The sequence below is a fragment of the Colias philodice genome, chromosome 17 (assembly GCF_061535455.1).
Source record: "Colias philodice isolate Cphi_HAF_F1 chromosome 17, ilColPhil1 Martin Lab GWU primary, whole genome shotgun sequence".
NCBI classification, from domain to species: domain Eukaryota; kingdom Metazoa; phylum Arthropoda; class Insecta; order Lepidoptera; family Pieridae; genus Colias; species Colias philodice.
In genome coordinates this window covers 310,563-329,560 of record NC_143102.1, presented here as the reverse complement: position 1 = coordinate 329,560, position 18,998 = coordinate 310,563, and the positions used below count along the sequence as shown (strand labels likewise).

Genomic DNA, 18,998 nt, shown 5'->3' with positions numbered 1-18,998 from the left:
AAAGAGTAATGTTTTATAGATAGACGGCATTTTAATATTTAAAACAGTAATTAATGCTAAAGAGTATGTTATGGAAATTGTAGAGCTGTTATTTAGGTATTTTGTTTTAAATCTTCTTTAGCGTTGTCCAAAGATAGACTATGTTTATTGTTACAATAAATAATAGGTAACCATTTGAATTCGCAAATATCCTACTAATATTTTAACGCCAAAGATTTGTGAGGATGGATAGCTGATGTTTGTTATTCTTTCACGTAACAACTACTGAACCGATTACAATGAAATTTGATATATGAGATAGTGGTAACGCCAATATAATTAAAATAGTAAATGTAGAAATTAAACGTTTATTGTTTGTGGTGTGTTCCTTCATCCTTCCCTACATACGAGCACAACCAATCATCGCGTGGTTACTAACCACGTGACACGTCCAATAAGACGTGAACGCGACGTTCGTGTCGCTGCAGTCAGTCGAGTTCGCTCCGTTCCTTCGCGAGGTTCGGGACTCGGCCACCGCCGGAGAGCTTCCACGAGGCTCTCTAGATCATCAGGCATTGTGCCCTTGTAACACCACCGGGGTATCCCGTGCCCCGGCCCTTGGTCGCGCTCACCGCCGCGTGTGTGTTTGTGTGGAGTGTGGGACTGGACGCCGTTCTTGCCCGCCAGAGCTGGAGGACCCTGACCGCGTGGCGGCGCGTGTGTTCTGGACGCTACTCCCTCCGACGAGGTACGTGCCGTGTGTATCCTGTCTATCCCTCTTTGCTAACACCACGTAGATCTAAATACAGTCCACTTTCATATCGAGAATATATTTACGTATATTTTTATATTGGCGCGACCATTGAGTGGTACCTTCGACCCGGATAGTAACCATTACCTGATGATTCCACCGCCCTTATTAGGATACTCATTGTGTGGGACCTAATAAGCGATTAGTAGTATCTTCAATGCGAAATACTATTTAATATACCGCATATAATAGAACGACAATGCGTCTTCTACTATTCATACAAAATATATTTTAAACCCGCCCTTATTAGGATACTCATTGTAGGCCCTAATAAGCGATTTAATAGTACATTCATTGTGAAATAACTATAATATACCGCATAGATCGACATTGCGTCATCTATTATTTTTTGCTTAAAATATATTTTATTCCGCCCGTAACATTAAGTTACGCGTATATTATTATTAAAATAGTTAATTAAAACTATATTCATATCGTTTATCCGCAGTTATAACGCTAAAATCATTATAAATCGAACATATTTCATCATATTTATTTACCCGCTACCCGCGCTCGAAATTTATAACGTTATCTAGGTCATTCCGCGATCCGCTGTTATAATCCAACCATATTGAAAATTCATACTCGGTTCATATTACGCTTGCGTCGCTGACCTACTTTATTTAGTCGTATTACTTGTTATTGTAACTTGTATTGTAACATTCTCTGTTTGAATATATACTTTTGTTATTAAAAATGCCGCCTAAGAAAATGACTAAGTTACCTGATAGTGACGCTTCGGATGTTAATGATTCGGAAGATATAAATGATTCGCAGTTATCCATGTTATTAGCTAAACGCGAAGTTATATTCGAAATGGTGCAACAAATGTATGATTTGTCTTTAAACGTTCATAACAACGCCTCGCTAATGGAAAGTTTCCTTGACGAGTCCGCGCAGATAGAATCATTACGTGAAAGATTTGAAAAATGTTTAGACGAATACAATACTCGCTTATTATTATTAACACCTACCGCGAAACCTGATTATAAAAGCCTCGTTGCATTCGAGTCTTTATATAGCAGAGTTATAAGAATTAAATCGCAATATTCGCAACCAAGTCCGTCACACGGAGATATTAATAATTTGCATAAAAATAGGCCTAAATTGCCGCCTATCGAGTTGGTACCATTTTCGGGTGATATTCGCTCATTTCCGCTGTTTCTTTCGAATTTTGAATCAGTTGTTCATAACAATCCCGGCCTTACAGATGCCGAGCGTTTATATTATTTACTAGGTAAATTAACGGGGAAGGCCACAACTGTTATAGCTGGTATAACCCCCTCCGCTGAAAATTATAATTTAATTTTACAAACTTTAAAAGATAAATATGATGATATACGTATGTTAGTTTCCGCGTATTTAAATCAAATGTTTGATTTTAAACCTTTGCTTTCTCCGTCCGCAACAAACTTTGATTTATTTACTGATAACTTTATTAGCGCAGTGCGCGCCTTACAAAATATAAAGTTAGATAATATTACAGATTTAATGATTGTTCATATCGCGTTGAAGAAGTTAGACTCAGATACTGTTCGCGCTTTCGAGACTAAGTTTGGTAGTGAAATGCCTACCTTTGATAATTTAGTTCAATTTATTCAAACTCGTGCGAAGGTATTAGAACGCATTCATCCTTCCACAAATTCGGGAATAAATAAACCGCCTCGAAAGTATAATAATTATAACCGCAGTTCAAATAATATTTCTTCCGCACCGCCTAAGACGTATCAGTCTTACGTAACAACCACTGATTCCGCTTATAGTTGTCTTTGTACAAATATTACGCATCAACATTTATTTAAATGTTCGAGTTTTCATAAAATGAGTCCGCAGGAACGTTTGAAATACGTAAAGGATAGAAACGCGTGTATAAATTGTCTCAGTATTAAACATCGAGTTTCTAGTTGTTCGTCGAATTTTAATTGTCGCATTTGTAAATTAAAACATCATACAATGTTACATTTGAAACGCGAATCTTCCATTCCCGCGCCTGCGTCTCACCCCCCGCCGCGCAGCACACCGCCGTTGCCTGCGCCGTCACCGCCGTCCGCGTCGGGCGATTGCGTCCGCTCCGACATTGCGCTATGTACCGTTAGCTATACAGCTGATACTGATAACGCATTTCAATGCAACGCGCCCGCGAATAAACAACATACTATTTTATTATCAACCGCTGAAGTCGTAGCTTATAATTGTAAAGGCGAACGGCTTGTTATTCGCGCGCTTTTAGATTCCGCTTCGCAAAGTCACTTCATTACGAATGAATGTTGTGAACGTTTAGGTATTAAACCGCAGAAAACCGAACGTACTATTATTAGGGGGTTCGGTGGTTCAGAAAAAATTATAAATAGTAATTCCGTAAATATAAAATTTTATTCGCGTCTTGACAACAACATATCTTTTAATATTTCACCGCTAGTTGTTGATCATGTTACGGATTTATTACCTACCGCTGTTATAGACACTTCTGTCTTATCGCATATTTCGCATTTACCGCTCGCAGATGAGAGTTTTGGTACGCCAAATAAAATCGATTTATTAATCGGTGCTTCTCTGTTCCCTCATCTGCTTCTCCCCGACGTAGTTCATGCATCTCGTGACTCGTCGGCGCCCGCTGCATTGCGCACGGTGTTAGGCTATGTAATAATGGGTTCAGTACCCACCATACCTAACATACATAAACCGCCCTTGACGTGTTGTCACGTTCAAGAGACCGCCGCTATTGACTCATTAGTCAGGCGTTTCTGGGAGCTCGAGGAGCTTCCTACCGCACCGCCCGTTCAACATCCCGATGATGTTGAATGTGAAGAATATTATAAATTAACTACAACCCGCGACCCCGTGAGTGGCAGATATATCGTTTCGCTTCCATTTAAGGATGATTTCTACACTCTCGGTGACTCATTTAAATATTGCCCGCAAACGTTTCATGTGCCTCGAAAGAAAGCTTCAAGCTTCACCTAAATTAAGGTTGGCATATGATGACGTCATAAAAGATTATCTAACGAAAAATTATATTTCACCCGCGCCTCCGTATGATCCGCGTGACCCTACACCTATTTATATTATACCGCATCACGCTGTTCTGCGCGAGGATAAATCGTCGACTAAGCTGCGCATGGTTTTAGATGCTAGCATGCCAACTTCTGGAAGCCAGCGTTCATTGAATGACCTTCTGCATGTTGGGCCGAATTTACAAGGCAATTTGTTTACAATAATTTTAGGTTTTCGTCTCCACGCGATTGCCATGACCGCCGATTGCCGCCAACAATTTCTGCAGATATTCGTGCGTGAGTTTGATCGTCGTTTTCAATGTTTTTTATATCGTTTCAGCCCGCAGGATCCGCTGCTTCTTTATCAATTTAATCGAGTTTGCTTCGGCATCAAGTCTAGTCCTTATCATGCACTGCGCACGGTAAGACAGCTCGTAGAAGATGACGGCGCGAAATATCCGCTCGCGAGTAGCATTGCGTCTTCGTCGTTGTATATTGATGATATCGCCTTCTCTATTCCCACGGAATGTGAAGCAGTTTCCGCGTCGCAGCAGCTCATCGATTTGTTTAAGGGAGCTCAGTGGGATCTAGTTAAATGGAATAGTAATAGTAAAAATGTGTTAGATAATCTTCCCGCTTCGCACAAACTTTTACCCTCCGCGGTGGAGTTTGATAAGACCGTGCAACATAAATTACTTGGTCTGCATTGGTCTACTGTTCATAATTATTTTTATTTTAAAATTACCGCTCCCGCCGATGTGATGTGCCCTAAGCACTCCATCTTGTCAATTACCGCCCGTCTGTGGGACATGATGGGCTTCGTTGCTCCCACAGTCGTGTATAACATCCCATCAGATAATTTCTACCATGTTTCTGGTATTGAAAATCCCGCTGACGTTCTTTCGCGTGGCATTATGCCACAAAATCTCGTACCGCACCCTCTGTGGTTCCATGGACCCCAGTGGGCTCGTTCGGACCCATCTGATTGGCCTCTTAGGAGTCTCGATGGTGAGTCTATTGCAGACATTCCCGAACGAAAATTATTAGCACACACTGTGTGCCCGCCTATAAAGCATTGCGCTTTATACGATACCGCCCTTCGCGTCTCGTCGCGTCGTGTATTTTATATTTATAGGTTCCTTATATTATTAACCCGCCGCGGTGTTATGATGACCGTAGAGGAACCTAATTTCGCTGAGAATAAAATTATTCCCGCCCTGCAAAATATTTATTTTGCAGAGGAGTATTATAATATACTCTTTTATAAATTTTATTCGCAGGCTCTCAACCGCTTGAGGCCTTTTATTCGCAACAGACTTATCCTCATCGGACGTCTAAGCGATTCCGCCCTGGAATATGCATATAAGCATCCAGTGATACTACCGCGCAATGATCAAATAATTATCATGATCATTGATTATTATCAGATTAAATATTTTATGAATATTATAACGCATTTGTTTCGTGTTATTTTAATTACCGCGCTTTTATTAGCTTTACCCGCGCCGCAAGTCAAGTCTGATCACGTCAGTTTGCTTGATAGGCATTCGCTACTGGACAAGTTAGTTCAGTCGTTTTGGAAACGTTGGAGAATGGAATACTTACACGGTTTGCAGGTTAGGCAGAAATGGAATACGCCTTCCACACCTATTACTCCTGGAACGGTCGTGGTTGTAATAAATGATAATGCACCGCCCCTAACCTGGCCTTTAGCCGTCGTAGAGAAAGTACATCCTTCAAAGGACGACGTCGCGCGCGTTTGTACAGTTAGAACCGCCAAGGGAACTTACCTTCGCCCGGTCGTTCGTTTATGTCCGCTTCCAAGACAATAGTTATATCGCATTAGTATATTACCGCAGTTAGTTAAGTTTAATTTTAAGTTTTGCACCGCTTTCGTTTATAATTTCTTAGTTATAATACCGCCGTGACTTTAGGAATTTTTTTTTATACCCCGCTCGCTTTACGCGATCCTAGAGTCATAGAATTTGTTAGTTGTAATACCGCCGTGACTTTAGGAATTTATATACCCCGCTCGCATTACGCGATCCTAGAGTCATAGAATTTGTTAGTTATATTTCCGCCGTGACTTTTAGGATTTTTTATTATCCCGCTCGCATTTTGCGCTCCTAGAGCCATAGAACTTGTTATTTATATTACCGCCGTGGCTCTTAGGACTTTTATCAACCCGCGCGCATTATGCGATCCTAGAGTCATAGTTTTTCGCTGTATCTTATGATTGGTTTTAAATGGTGACCCATTTAGGGCGGGTGGATATGGTAACGCCAATATAATTAAAATAGTAAATGTAGAAATTAAACGTTTATTGTTTGTGGTGTGTTCCTTCATCCTTCCCTACATACGAGCACAACCAATCATCGCGTGGTTACTAACCACGTGACACGTCCAATAAGACGTGAACGCGACGTTCGTGTCGCTGCAGTCAGTCGAGTTCGCTCCGTTCCTTCGCGAGGTTCGGGACTCGGCCACCGCCGGAGAGCTTCCACGAGGCTCTCTAGATCATCAGGCATTGTGCCCTTGTAACACCACCGGGGTATCCCGTGCCCCGGCCCTTGGTCGCGCTCACCGCCGCGTGTGTGTTTGTGTGGAGTGTGGGACTGGACGCCGTTCTTGCCCGCCAGAGCTGGAGGACCCTGACCGCGTGGCGGCGCGTGTGTTCTGGACGCTACTCCCTCCGACGAGGTACGTGCCGTGTGTATCCTGTCTATCCCTCTTTGCTAACACCACGTAGATCTAAATACAGTCCACTTTCATATCGAGAATATATTTACGTATATTTTTATATTGGCGCGACCATTGAGGTTACGTTTTATCCCGGAAATCCAATAGGAATGGGAACTACGCGGGTTTTTCTTCGATAACTATCTTCGTATATATATATCGTATTTTCATAGTTCATAATTCATATTATATTATTTATCACTCATGAACTACTTATCCTAATTTGACAAATGTATTAACGACCTAGCCTCATGTCTCATGCTGAATTTTACGTACATGACATTCTCTTGAGGGCATAATTTAATACTTTTTGAAGCTAAATTTTTCGTCATTTAGTTTAAATTTTCTTTATAAATTTATTTTTCAAATATAATTGTCTTGTTCTTATTTAATCACAATAGGTAATGGAGTTGAGTAATCTATGGATATATTAATCTATACTAATATTATAAAGAGGAAAAGTTTGTAAGTATGTATGTATGTATGTATGTATGTATGGTTTTCACGCAAAAACTACTGGACCGATTTCAAAAATTCTTTCACCATTAGAAAGCTGCATCTTTACTGAGCAACATAGGCTATATTGCATTTTCAAAAAAATTAGAGATCCTTACCAAAAATGCAATAATGTAACCCAAGGTGTAAAAAAATCCTCAATAAAATTTCTGTCACCGCGTGCGCTGCGGAATCTATTGAAGATAGAACAAAAAAATGTTCTACGGTATTATAGAATGGATCAATATCTACAAGAAAGTCCGCGATACCATATGTCCATCTTCAGTAGTTATGTTACTACAACAACTTTTTTACGTTTTCAAAGTAAATAGAAGTGCCGACAGTAATCAAACCATGTTATCCATACACATATATTAATCCTTATCCCATTAAATGATGTTTTATTATAGACTGTTTCAATACCAGCAAAATACTTTTTAAATGAAAAGAATTGGATATTCCATTCAAAAGATATAACGAATTTTTAAAAGTGTCAATCTACAGAAAATAGTAGGTATACTGTTCGAGCAGGCCGTAGTGCGGGGGTCACGGAGGAATTCTACCAATATGCGTCTTGACGGAACACAGTGGGGTTTTGGTCGGTAGGAATCCGACATAACCCACGGCCCCTCCCCCGGAGCACGTGGGTATCTATGAAAGATTTCCCCACTAAAACAAAAAAAAAAAGGCCGTAGTGCGGGACGGGGTAAAGGTGATTTTCATGTGATTAAAAATTAAACCTATAGTCCGACCTATAGTAGACTTTTCACTCTAACGATATCGCTACCTATGCGGGTGAAACCGCAGAGCATTGCTAGTTATAAATAAACAGTTTAAATTCTAGTCAAAAGCATCAATATAATAATAACTAGCTGTTGCCCGCGACTTCGTCCGCGATTACGTCGTTTTAGGTCATTCGTCGTTTAAAAAAAATACGTGACACTTTATTTTTGAATGTTCTTAATTGTCTCTTATAAAATTTAACTACTTTAAAATTGAACACTCTGAAAATCTTAAAATCGGAGAAAATTGAAAATCTGAGGAAAACATGAAGGAATGTGATTTAAATTCTACATTACTTAGTATTTCAAATAATAATCTAAATTAAATGTAGATTAACAGTTTGAGCGCACCGTTATAGAATATGTACCTAAGTATTAAATTACGTTAGTTTACATAGTAACAAAACAAAAACACGATGACTTTCTTTCGCGCTCGGTACCACAAACTAAGCATGTTAATGGTACGTGGCCCGCGTCACTTGACCCCCCGCGAGTTCCCCTCCTTTGCTATGCGAAAATACATTCGTCGCCCTGCTGTAGGAAAAATTGTAATACTGTGGCCTGGGCGTTATACACGCCCAGGGAGTTCCTGAGTGCCGATAGACATTTATAACAATCTTATATTAATATCACCATCTTGAGGAAAAGCTTCTAATGTCGATTTAAAACTGCATACATACGAATTAACCTGATGAAACATGTTCTAAAATTGTGAAATGAGTTCAGTTTTAAATTCGAGAAATATTGATAATTCTTGTATTCGACTATTCGTTGTAGTCGAATACAAAATATATTTAAAGAAACTTAGGTTGGCCTTCAGGCAAAAGGGATCCTATCAAATGGTAAACTTGACCTTGTATCTTAAAAGTAAGCATGAAAGGACCTTCTGATAATTGTTGAGCACCAAAGGATCATTTCAAACGCACTACTATAAGAGCGAATATTGTCTAAGAACTGTTTAGATTGCACGTCATGTTCCTCTAAAAGTAGTGATTTCAAAGGTTCCGGTGTATCTTCAAACGAAAGCCGACTCCTTACTCCACTTTAAAGCATTACAAAAATAACATACTACGTTAATATCGCCTATACAGAAGATGATCTGTAATCAATTGTGAGGTTATAAGAAAACCCACTTTTATATTTGTCGGACCCCACCACCGAATTCGTAGATTGATCTTCTATGTTTACCTCTAAGTCATTAAGACTATGCGAAATCTGTCTGCAATAAGAGGGGCCTCTCGCTATTCGTCCGTTTCCAGAGACCGAATAGTTTCAATTCTTAATCTTTCATTAAACAAACTTAATAATCGTTTTTGTCTCAATTAATTGTAATATTCGCGTCCCTCTAGTCATTGCTTATGCTCATGTTCATCTTCAAGAGATCGAATAATATTATGGTGCACCCTATCATTTGTCAAACGGTCTTCATATTGAGTAAAAGTTTCAGATTCTCGAGATAAAATGTGACGGCCGTGATCAGCTGTGAGACGTTATACCCTCTCAGTGAAGGTTTCGGTCTCACGGGATAGTACATGCCGTTCGCGGTCAGCTGTGAGCCGCAATTCTCGTTGTGAAGCGGTTTCAGGTTCTCGGCATAACACGTGTTGTTTTCGGCCTAGAGTATACCTCTAACGATTCTTAAGAACTCTTATTTCTCATTTTCTTAGCTTTGCTCGAATTTCGAGATAAAGATTTTTTAGGTGGCACTGATGCATGAAAATAAAAATTGAGTTAAAACGGACTGAGAGTGTTATAGACAAATATAATCAGAAAGCTTCGAACTCCTAAGCTATCGGAAGTTACACGTGTTATTGTGAGTCAACCATAAAAGATAGACATTTATGATGTCGGGAGATATTTTTTATATAATAAGGAGAACATTTCTTTCTGAATACATGATTTCTGTGTAGCTTTAACCATTAAGGTTGCACACGCGACGAAAGCTTAAAAATGGAGTTACTGCTCTGCTCAGGAATATGAAAAATAATTGTACCAAGTTTCGTTTAAATCCGTCGAGTAGTTTTTGTTTCTATACCGGTTATACGGACAAAAATTTTACTGTTTGCTTCTTTGGCATCAGTGTCGATCCCTAATCACCCCGTGATAGTTATTTAGGAAATATATTTCATGTACAGATTTAATATACCTAAGTATACATAATATATTTAGATTCCAATTTCCATGTAACGTTAAATTCGACTATACAATAACTAACAGACAACGCAGGTTACTCTCGTTTCCGTAAGTTGAGGCGGCTACATATTCGGTCCTCATAACATCACTTTTAGTGAACGAAACGACAGCGCGGTTTAATTCGATGCCAACACCATCAGAAAAAAGGAAATATTTTTAATTGTGAAAAAATATTATGATTTACACTATTTTAATATAAAATATATGGCTGTGAGTGTGTAAAAATAAATCCAGCTAGTTTCACATCACACTTATGTTTATAATTAGCTATACGACATGAAAATATACATATTAATTACCAAGCAATAATCATACAGGTAAATACTGAACAAAAGTATTAACAGTCAAAGTTTATTTTTACTAACATTTAACAACACCCATGTAAATGATGAAGAAATGATAATTATCAACGAACTAACCTTTTCTATAATACTTAACACAGCACATTTTTTAAATTATCTTGCTCAACTCTGCTCAAAAATTTGAGGGTTTTGTTGGAACTGTAATGTGTCAAAACTATGATATATCTAAACTACGATACAACTTGCATGCGGAAATGCTCATTACAATCAGTGAATTTAAAGAATAACTAACAACAACTATTCAATTTTATTGAGCTGATGAATATCTTTTGCCTGGAAGAGATCACCGCCGCCTAATAAATATACTGTGTTTTCTTATAAAATCGTAACATAATTTCTTTTATCTACTAAATTTTAATAAATAAGTTCTTTTTGTTATTTTTATCTAAAAATGATCTTGAGCTTATATTAGGCAAAAGTATACATTAACTTTTTATAATTTCAGGACCGCACCTTAAATGGGGTGCTCGGAAAATATGCCTACGGATTATTAATAGAGAAATGATACCTACACAACAAAGTTATGTTGGTTCCATTTTATTTATAAAATATAATGAAAATGGGCAAATATAAAACATATTATGTAAAATGATTAAAAATAAATAAATGAAGCAACTACGATTCAAAGAAAACATCTTTTTCAGTGTGAAAATGCTCTAAGCAATCCTGGATGATGAGTAGGTATAATATCATGTACTCTCATCCCAGTACGGTCGGTACTTCGATAGCCATAACGATAAATATTATAATCAGATAACAGCAAAGTCAGAATAAAAATCATAACTTGTACAGTTGTGAGTGCAAAATTTATGTTTCATTTGGCAATAACATTTTTTTCGGTACTAAAACGTAGTAGTTTGATATGTGGTTGGCTGCCCCTCCTCTCCTTCCTGAAAAATATCCTCCAAAATTACCCGAGATACTTCCAATGATTGAACCATACGTTGGACATTAACTTCAGTCAAAAATTGACGAAGCGGATGATTACTAATTTCCACTTAATCCTTGCTGCCACTATCTTCATCATCAAATCATCAATTTTCAAGTGTTGTTGTAAAATTGTCAGCAGAAATAGTCTTCCAAAGGCGATATAATTTTATGAACATTGAATCTGTAAATAAAAAATCAAACGTTAATAATTGTAAATCAATAAAAAAAGCTACTTACATATAAAATTTTATCAACAAACTACTGTTCCCAACGCACCTCAAAATCTTGTAAAAGTCAAAAAGAATTCATCATTTTATTATTTCATTCTAAAAGTGTAATATAAAACCATTATAAAACCAATAAAAAACATGAATTGCTATCATTATAAAAATAAATACCTATAAAAGTAACAACTTACCTTTTGTGGGAAAATTCACAAAACACGAAGATTGAATTTGATATTTTTGGTTTTATGACATTTATTTTAATTTTATTTATTTATTTATTTATTCAAATGCTTTATAAATATAAATTTATAAATAATAAATTTATAAAGAATAGAAACATTCGATCACGAAATTATGTGGGTTCGAGTCCCGCCTCGTGATCGAATTTTTTCTATTCTTTATAAATTTATAAAACACGAAGATTAAAAATGTAACCAATGAACACAATCAATATTAGATTAATTGTAATGGTGTCTAGTTTGACTTAAAATAATAAACATCTACCCTCACTTTTAAAAATGTAGTATATTCACACGAAATATAAGCGCACCTTATAGGGAAGGGAAGATATGGGTTAAAGAGTTAAATAAATAACATGATTATATTTAAATTATTAATTTTCAACAGTTGTTCAGTAGTGATAACATGTAAATTGATTTGATTTTTACGAAATCTCATAGATGGCGCTGTTTCAAATTTGTCTTTATACTACTAAATTCATTAAACTGTTTCTCTGCCCAAATTACGTAAATGACATAGTTTTTATTTTGTAAAGCTAGATAATAGCATGGCTTACTCGAAACCAACATTTAAACATGAGTCTTTAGATTGTACGCTGTCGTAGTACACGGAATATGTAAGAAAAATAAAGGTTCACAGCTCCTCCCGCGAAGGTGATATCATGATAATATGTTTAAACTATCCTCACCCGACCTCTTAGGAATATTCATGCAAAATTTGAAGTAAATCTATGCAGTACTTTCTGAGATTAGCCCGGAAATACATACAGACAAACAGACAAACCGACAAACAGACAAAAATTCTAAAAACTATATTTTTGGCTTCTATATCGATTATAGATCATGGATCAAGTATTCTTTTAAAAAAATATTCAATGTACAGTTTTGACTTTCCTACGATTTTATTATATGTATATAGATATAGATATTACGGTAACAGTAAAAACCTTTTCCAGCAATAGTTACTTAAAACATACTTAGTACAAAACTTGAATCAATAATCAATACCACTAAGCCAGTAAGTGGGTTAACATGACCTCACGGGAGGGGTCACATAACAGGTGTCTGCTAGCACCCTCGGGACCTGTGACACAAATCAAAGTGATCAGGCTATCCAGCACTTTACATATTAGTAAGGAAACAGGTTGATAGTGAGATGGTTGATTGTATTTTACGTAAACGAAGTGTATTTTTTGTTTACTTATGAGCTTTGCTCATTTTTCGCGTGTGCGTAGCTTCATATTATTCAAAATCCATACTAATATTATAAATGCGAAAGTAACTCTGTCTGTCTGTCTGTTACTCAATCACGCCTGAACTACTGAACCAATTTGCATGAAATTTGGTATAGATATATTTTGATACCCGAGAAAGGACATAGGATAGGTTTTATCCCGGAAATCCTACGGGAACGGGTTTTTCTCTGAAAACGCGGGCGAAGCCGCGGGCGGAAAGCTAGTAAATAATAACTCTATATGACGTCGACGTGTACGGTCTTGGGTTGTTGAGGAAGTGATTATGAGGAAGAGGAGGAGGAAGAGGAATTTTCACACACAAATTTAGAGGATGCGGATGAGGAAGAGGATATTTTTTTGAGGAAGAGGATGCGGATGAGGAAGCGGAAGAGGAAGCGGATGATGATGAGGATGATAGGAAATTATAATCAAAATTAAAAAACAATAAAAAATGTTGTGTGGTTTTATGAAACCACGGTAAAAGTGAAACTGTTCGAACGGTTCCGAACACTGCTTTGTGTAGCGCATGTCGCGTGTCGGTCGGCTGCCGAGTAGGTATACCTACGCGATACACGCGACATGCGCTACACAGACCAAAAAGTTTGAGACGATGTAATAAAAGTTTCACTTTAAAAACTTTTAAAATTAAAAATTAAAACAAAAGCCATTCTCCTGTCTCTACATATTGATGTTTAAGGTTAGGGGAGGTTAGCTCGCCCGATCGCGAATTTACAAAGCCTGTAAGTACTATAACTATTTGAGTCACGAGCCGGACTCAGATGAGCTTTTTTTGTTTATGCATATTAATCGAAAAAACCCACAGAAAAAACCTAATCTATATCAGTGCCAGAAGCGACATTAGGCGATTTCCACAAAAAAAAAAAACTAACTGGTAGATATTATTATGTAAGCTAAGTTACGTTCATCTTGTTTGTTTTTTAATTTAAAATGACTTTTGACAAACATTACTTATTTGGTAAAATATGTTTCTTCTGAGTATGAGAGAAAATGTTATATTATTATGTTTAGAGATAAGTGTTAGGCGCAGATATAAATATAGCGGTAAGACTCTACTCTTGTTCGTTAGTAGAGTCCGACTCGTAACTCAAATACATAGTTTAAATAGGCTTTGTAAATTCGCCGCCCCATCGGATCCTCATAAATTCCCTCTAAATTTTGAGGAAGCGATAGCGGAAGAGGATTTTTTTATTTTCATTTTTGAGGATGCGGTAACGGTAGAGGAACCCAAAATATTGCGGAACTTCCGCATTATGAGGAAGCGGAAGAGGAATCCTCAACAACCCTAGTGCGAATCATATGGGCAAACATACACCGTGACCGTACTACGGTCACGGTGTATGTTTGTAAGGACTAACAGCAGCTGTATAAAGAAAATGTTTTATAAAAATCTGTCCAATTTTTTTGCGTGAAACCCGGGCAACATACAGTTTTGAACAGTTTTTCGACTTATTTTATAAGCTTCTACTAAACACTTAGGAAAGTGGTTTATCACCAGCTCTTCTTAGTAGTTTCTACTTATGCCTTTCTGATAATATGGTGATTTAGTCGCGGTATTATTTAGGTTAAAGAAAACACTTTAATAATAATATCACCGAGAGAAAATAAAAAAACAGTGTAAAAATAACGGGGAATTGAGTGGGCAAACAGATAAAGGTCCTCTACCTAAATATTATTATAAGAAATTGTAGACATATTTGTCTTATTTTATCTGTATTGTAATATCATATAGAATATAGAATCGGCAAATCATTGTTTTGAAGTAGCATAGATTACTAAATAGTGACGTCATAGTTCGACATAGCATAATACGATAGGCGTAACTGTAACGTCGTATCCAATTCAATTCCATAGGGCATAGACACAAATCCCTTTTGATGTTCACAACATCTGTAACTAGGTAATTCTTGTTTTGTAGTTGTATTCTGTGACTGAAATAGATGTCTCAAAATGAATATAATATAACCTGAATGTACAGGTAAGAATAATATTTCTTTATTCATAATCCTACTCCGTGCAGGATATTGTATAACGAATAAAAAATGCGCCAAATGGCATTTGCAGCTTATTATCATAATTTTATTATCATATTAACAGCTAGAACCACTCAGATATGAGTTCTATCTGAAAATTATTCTCAAAATTACAAATTGAAAACTCTATTACCGTCAGCAGATCTTATAAAGCGTTATTTTTAGCGCGAAAGCCACGTTTTTCTGCAAATTTAAAAAGCCAAATTGCTCCGTGTCTCCGACAAATACTCAAGTATGATAGACGTTCACAAACAATACAGCCTTAATGAAACCGACGAATAAAACCTTCGGGATCGCGACGAATCAATTGACGATAGTGATGGGATACCTACCTTTATCGATATAGTTTTATTTTTGAACGAATAACTTTTGTTCGTTAAAATGAGAATGTTATTATAGTTGACACAGATGGATAAAAAGTTAAAGCAGATGTTTGAATAATTCTGTATAAGCGTTTGTTACTGATTTAAAAATGTTTGGAAATAAACTATGTAATGTTTCTAGACGAATTGTTATCACCGTGATCACACAACGATTATTTTACATTAAACTTACGTCTATTATCCATCTGATTTAACTTAAAAATGTATTTACCACCCAAAAAAACATACACTAAAAATAATACACCACATATTAAACACCATACATTTATAAACTGACATAATATCCATTGGTTGTACTTTACAGTTTCTTTGTAACTAACAATTATTACTCGATCAAGCACAAGACATTTTTATGTATTACATATTTGAACTAAGTACTTCAAACCATCGACACCACACATCACTATCATCGAGTTTTTCAATTCGGACGCGAGAAACGAGCGTCTCATAAATAAAACTTTTAGAAGCAATCTGCCGCGTTCGACTCCAATGATTCTAGAGGTGGCCAGAGACTCATATTCCACGTATTGGAATTTTACAAGCACCCAGTATAGAGCGTTTTTTATTCACGATAAGATACTGTAGATATTTTCAATGTTTAAACTAAGTATGTAATGGAAGATGCAACTTTAAATATAAATAAATATTTTGCTATTAATATACCTTAAAATAATATTACAACGACGTATCTTCCTTTTTGTAACAATCTCTTAAAATGCCGATCAGTATGATGCAATCATATAAGTAATATTATTATCTTCTACAAAAAAAAAACATTTTTGTTTGCGTAATCTCCCTATTTTCTTTTAAATCTGGGGGCACGGTAGTGCCCCCGCCAAGACGAGCCAAGCGAGGCGCACGGGCACTACCTACCTTTTCTCGAAGCGCTTCGACGTTTTTTTGAACCCTCATAACTTGGGTTTGGATTATGCTAGATCAACAAAATTTTCGGGATATATTGTCAATAGCGGACTTATTGAACGTATTAAGTTTTAATTACATTAGCTTTTATACTTCAGATTTTATTTATATCTAAAAAACGTTATTTATATCTAAAAAACGCTAATTTCGTCACTGACTCACTGATGATCATCAAAATTCTTAAGGTATTTCCTAATGTCCTAGAAAGCTGAAATTGTATATATGTAAGCTAGTATTAGCACATAAACAACAAAAAAATTATAAAACTTGTAACTTTCATCCCCCAACCCCTTAAACTAGGGGATGGGAGTTTGTATGAGACCTGTAATTTTAAATTAAATTTTGATGACGCTAGAGGTCTAATCTAATAATCTAAAACTTGGTTCCCCTAGATATATATATGAATAGGTACTCCTTGTTAAAAAAAATTGTTACAAACAACCTACAAAAAGAAATGAAATCCCACCAAAAACATTTTCATGTAAAATGTTGCCAAGACGAGCCCATATGATTCGCACTAGGGTTGTTGAGGATTCCTCTTCCGCTTCCTCATAATGCGGAAGTTCCGCAATATTTTGGGTTCCTCTACCGTTACCGCATCCTCAAAAATGAAAATAAAAAAATCCTCTTCCGCTATCACTTCCTCAAAATTTAGAGGAAATTTGTGAGGATGCTGATCCGATCGGGCGGCGAATTTACAAAGCCTATTTAAACTATGTATTTGACTTACGAGTTGGACTCTAAATTATTCTAATAACGAATAAGAGTAGAGTCTACCGCCATATTTATATCTGCGCCTAACACTTATCTCTAAACATAATAATATAACATTTTCTCTCGTACTCAGAAGAAACATATTTTACCAAATAATGTTTGTCAAAAGTCATTTTAAATTAAAAAACAAACACGTTGTTTAAGCTTACATAATAATATCTACCAGTTAGTTTTTTTTTGTGGAAATCGCCTAATGTCGCTTCTGGCACTGAGATAGATTAGGTTTTTTCGAGTAATATGCATAAACAAAAGCTCATTTGAGTCCGGCTCGTGACTCAAATTGTATAGTACTTAGAGGCTTTGTAAATTCGCGATCGGGCGAGCTAACCTCCCCTAACCTTAAACATCAATATGTACAGACAGGAGAATGGCTTTTGTTTTAATTTTTAATTTGAAAAGTTTTTGTTTTTTTTAATTTTGATTATAATTTCCTATCATCCTCATCCTCATCCGCTTCCTCTTCCGCTTCCTCATCCGCATCCTCTTCCTCAAAAAAATATCCTCTTCCTCATCCGCATCCCCTAAATTTGTGTGTGAAAATTCCTCTTCCTCCTCCTCTTCCTCATAATCACTTCCTCAACAACCCAAATTCGCACTATCAAAAAGTTATCAGATCTCATGTAGAGCCAAGCTTCTAACACTACACGCCCTAACTCTACAAGGCCTAACTTCACAAACTCTACACCTTAGTCAAAATATGTGGCTTGGCCGTTCGTTACTACAAGAACTATTGTATAACACAAAAGTAATGAACAGTGAATTAATTTTTCACCTTACGCCGATGTGAATGTAGCGAAATGGCCAAGCCACATATTTTGACTAAGGTGTAGAGTTTGTGAAGTTAGGCCTTGTAGAGTTAGGGCGTGTAGTGTTAGAAGCTTGGCTCTACATGAGATCTGATAACTTTTTGATAGTGCGAATCATATGGGCTCGTCTTGGCAACATTTTACATGAAAATGTTTTTGGTGGGATATTCACTGTTTTCATAGACCGTGACGTTAAAGAATATTCAATGCATTAAATTGTAATTACACGAAGCACTATTTTTCATCAATGGTTTTATTTTTTTCAGGTAATCATCGCAAAACTTCAAAGCTGTTGTAAGTTAACACAAAATAAAAGAGAAATAGGTAGCCATAGAAATGTTTGTTATAAATTTCATTTCCATTAAACAGCTCCTATTCAAAGTGTACCAGTATATCCTACAAGTAAAATTAGGAAAAAATCAATTATTATTCAAAAGCATGACAACTTCATTACCGAAAAAGCTCTTGCAACGCTACATAGAGCTACCTCTTTTGCAGGTGGAAGGAAGCGGTGGCAGTAAACTATAATAAATAAATTGTGACATCAATATTATAATTTAACAAAAATTCATTCGTAATAATTTATATTAATGTTATGAAAAAGTTATAAAAAGTACCTACAACATGCACAGGTAAAACAATTCTCTTAAAAAACGCCTATATACATGATTTTAAAAATATAAACTATGCATAAAATTACCACATAATAACAATGAAATCTATAAAATGTATTTAACAAGGCCGCTGGAAATACTTCCCGTCCCGGGATGAACACTGAACAGTGAACTTGGCTACGAATTTAATTAAAATGATCCGCCAAGAAGTTATTATTGAATGCCAATTGCGGGAACTTGTTCCTTCACTTCTATTTAACTTTAACTGAAAGATAAGAGAAAATTATACGGTGAAGTATCAAATATCTCGACTTTAGATGAACTATTCTTGGGAATCTTTAATGGGTATAAAACGTGTTACACGTTTATTTTCAACCAAGTTGTTAATTTAATATTTAAGTTAGTAAATTCGATTTTTAAAAAATAACTATGAAATAACTATGAACAATATTTATTTTAATGAC

At 36.2% G+C, this 18,998-nt stretch overlaps 2 protein-coding genes across 2 annotated transcripts in view; both read left to right on the top strand.

Moving 5' to 3' along the window:
- The window catches only part of LOC149480777 (uncharacterized), a 291,170-nt gene that overhangs the window by 200,848 nt on the left and 71,324 nt on the right, over positions 1 to 18,998 (top strand). The window lies entirely within an intron of this gene.
- Positions 2,877 to 6,591, top strand: LOC149480778 (uncharacterized). The gene has a single exon (XM_089705455.1). The coding sequence runs from the start codon at positions 3,669 to 3,671 to the stop codon at positions 5,613 to 5,615; it is 1,947 nt and encodes a 648-aa protein (XP_089561581.1). The 5' UTR covers positions 2,877 to 3,668; the 3' UTR covers positions 5,616 to 6,591.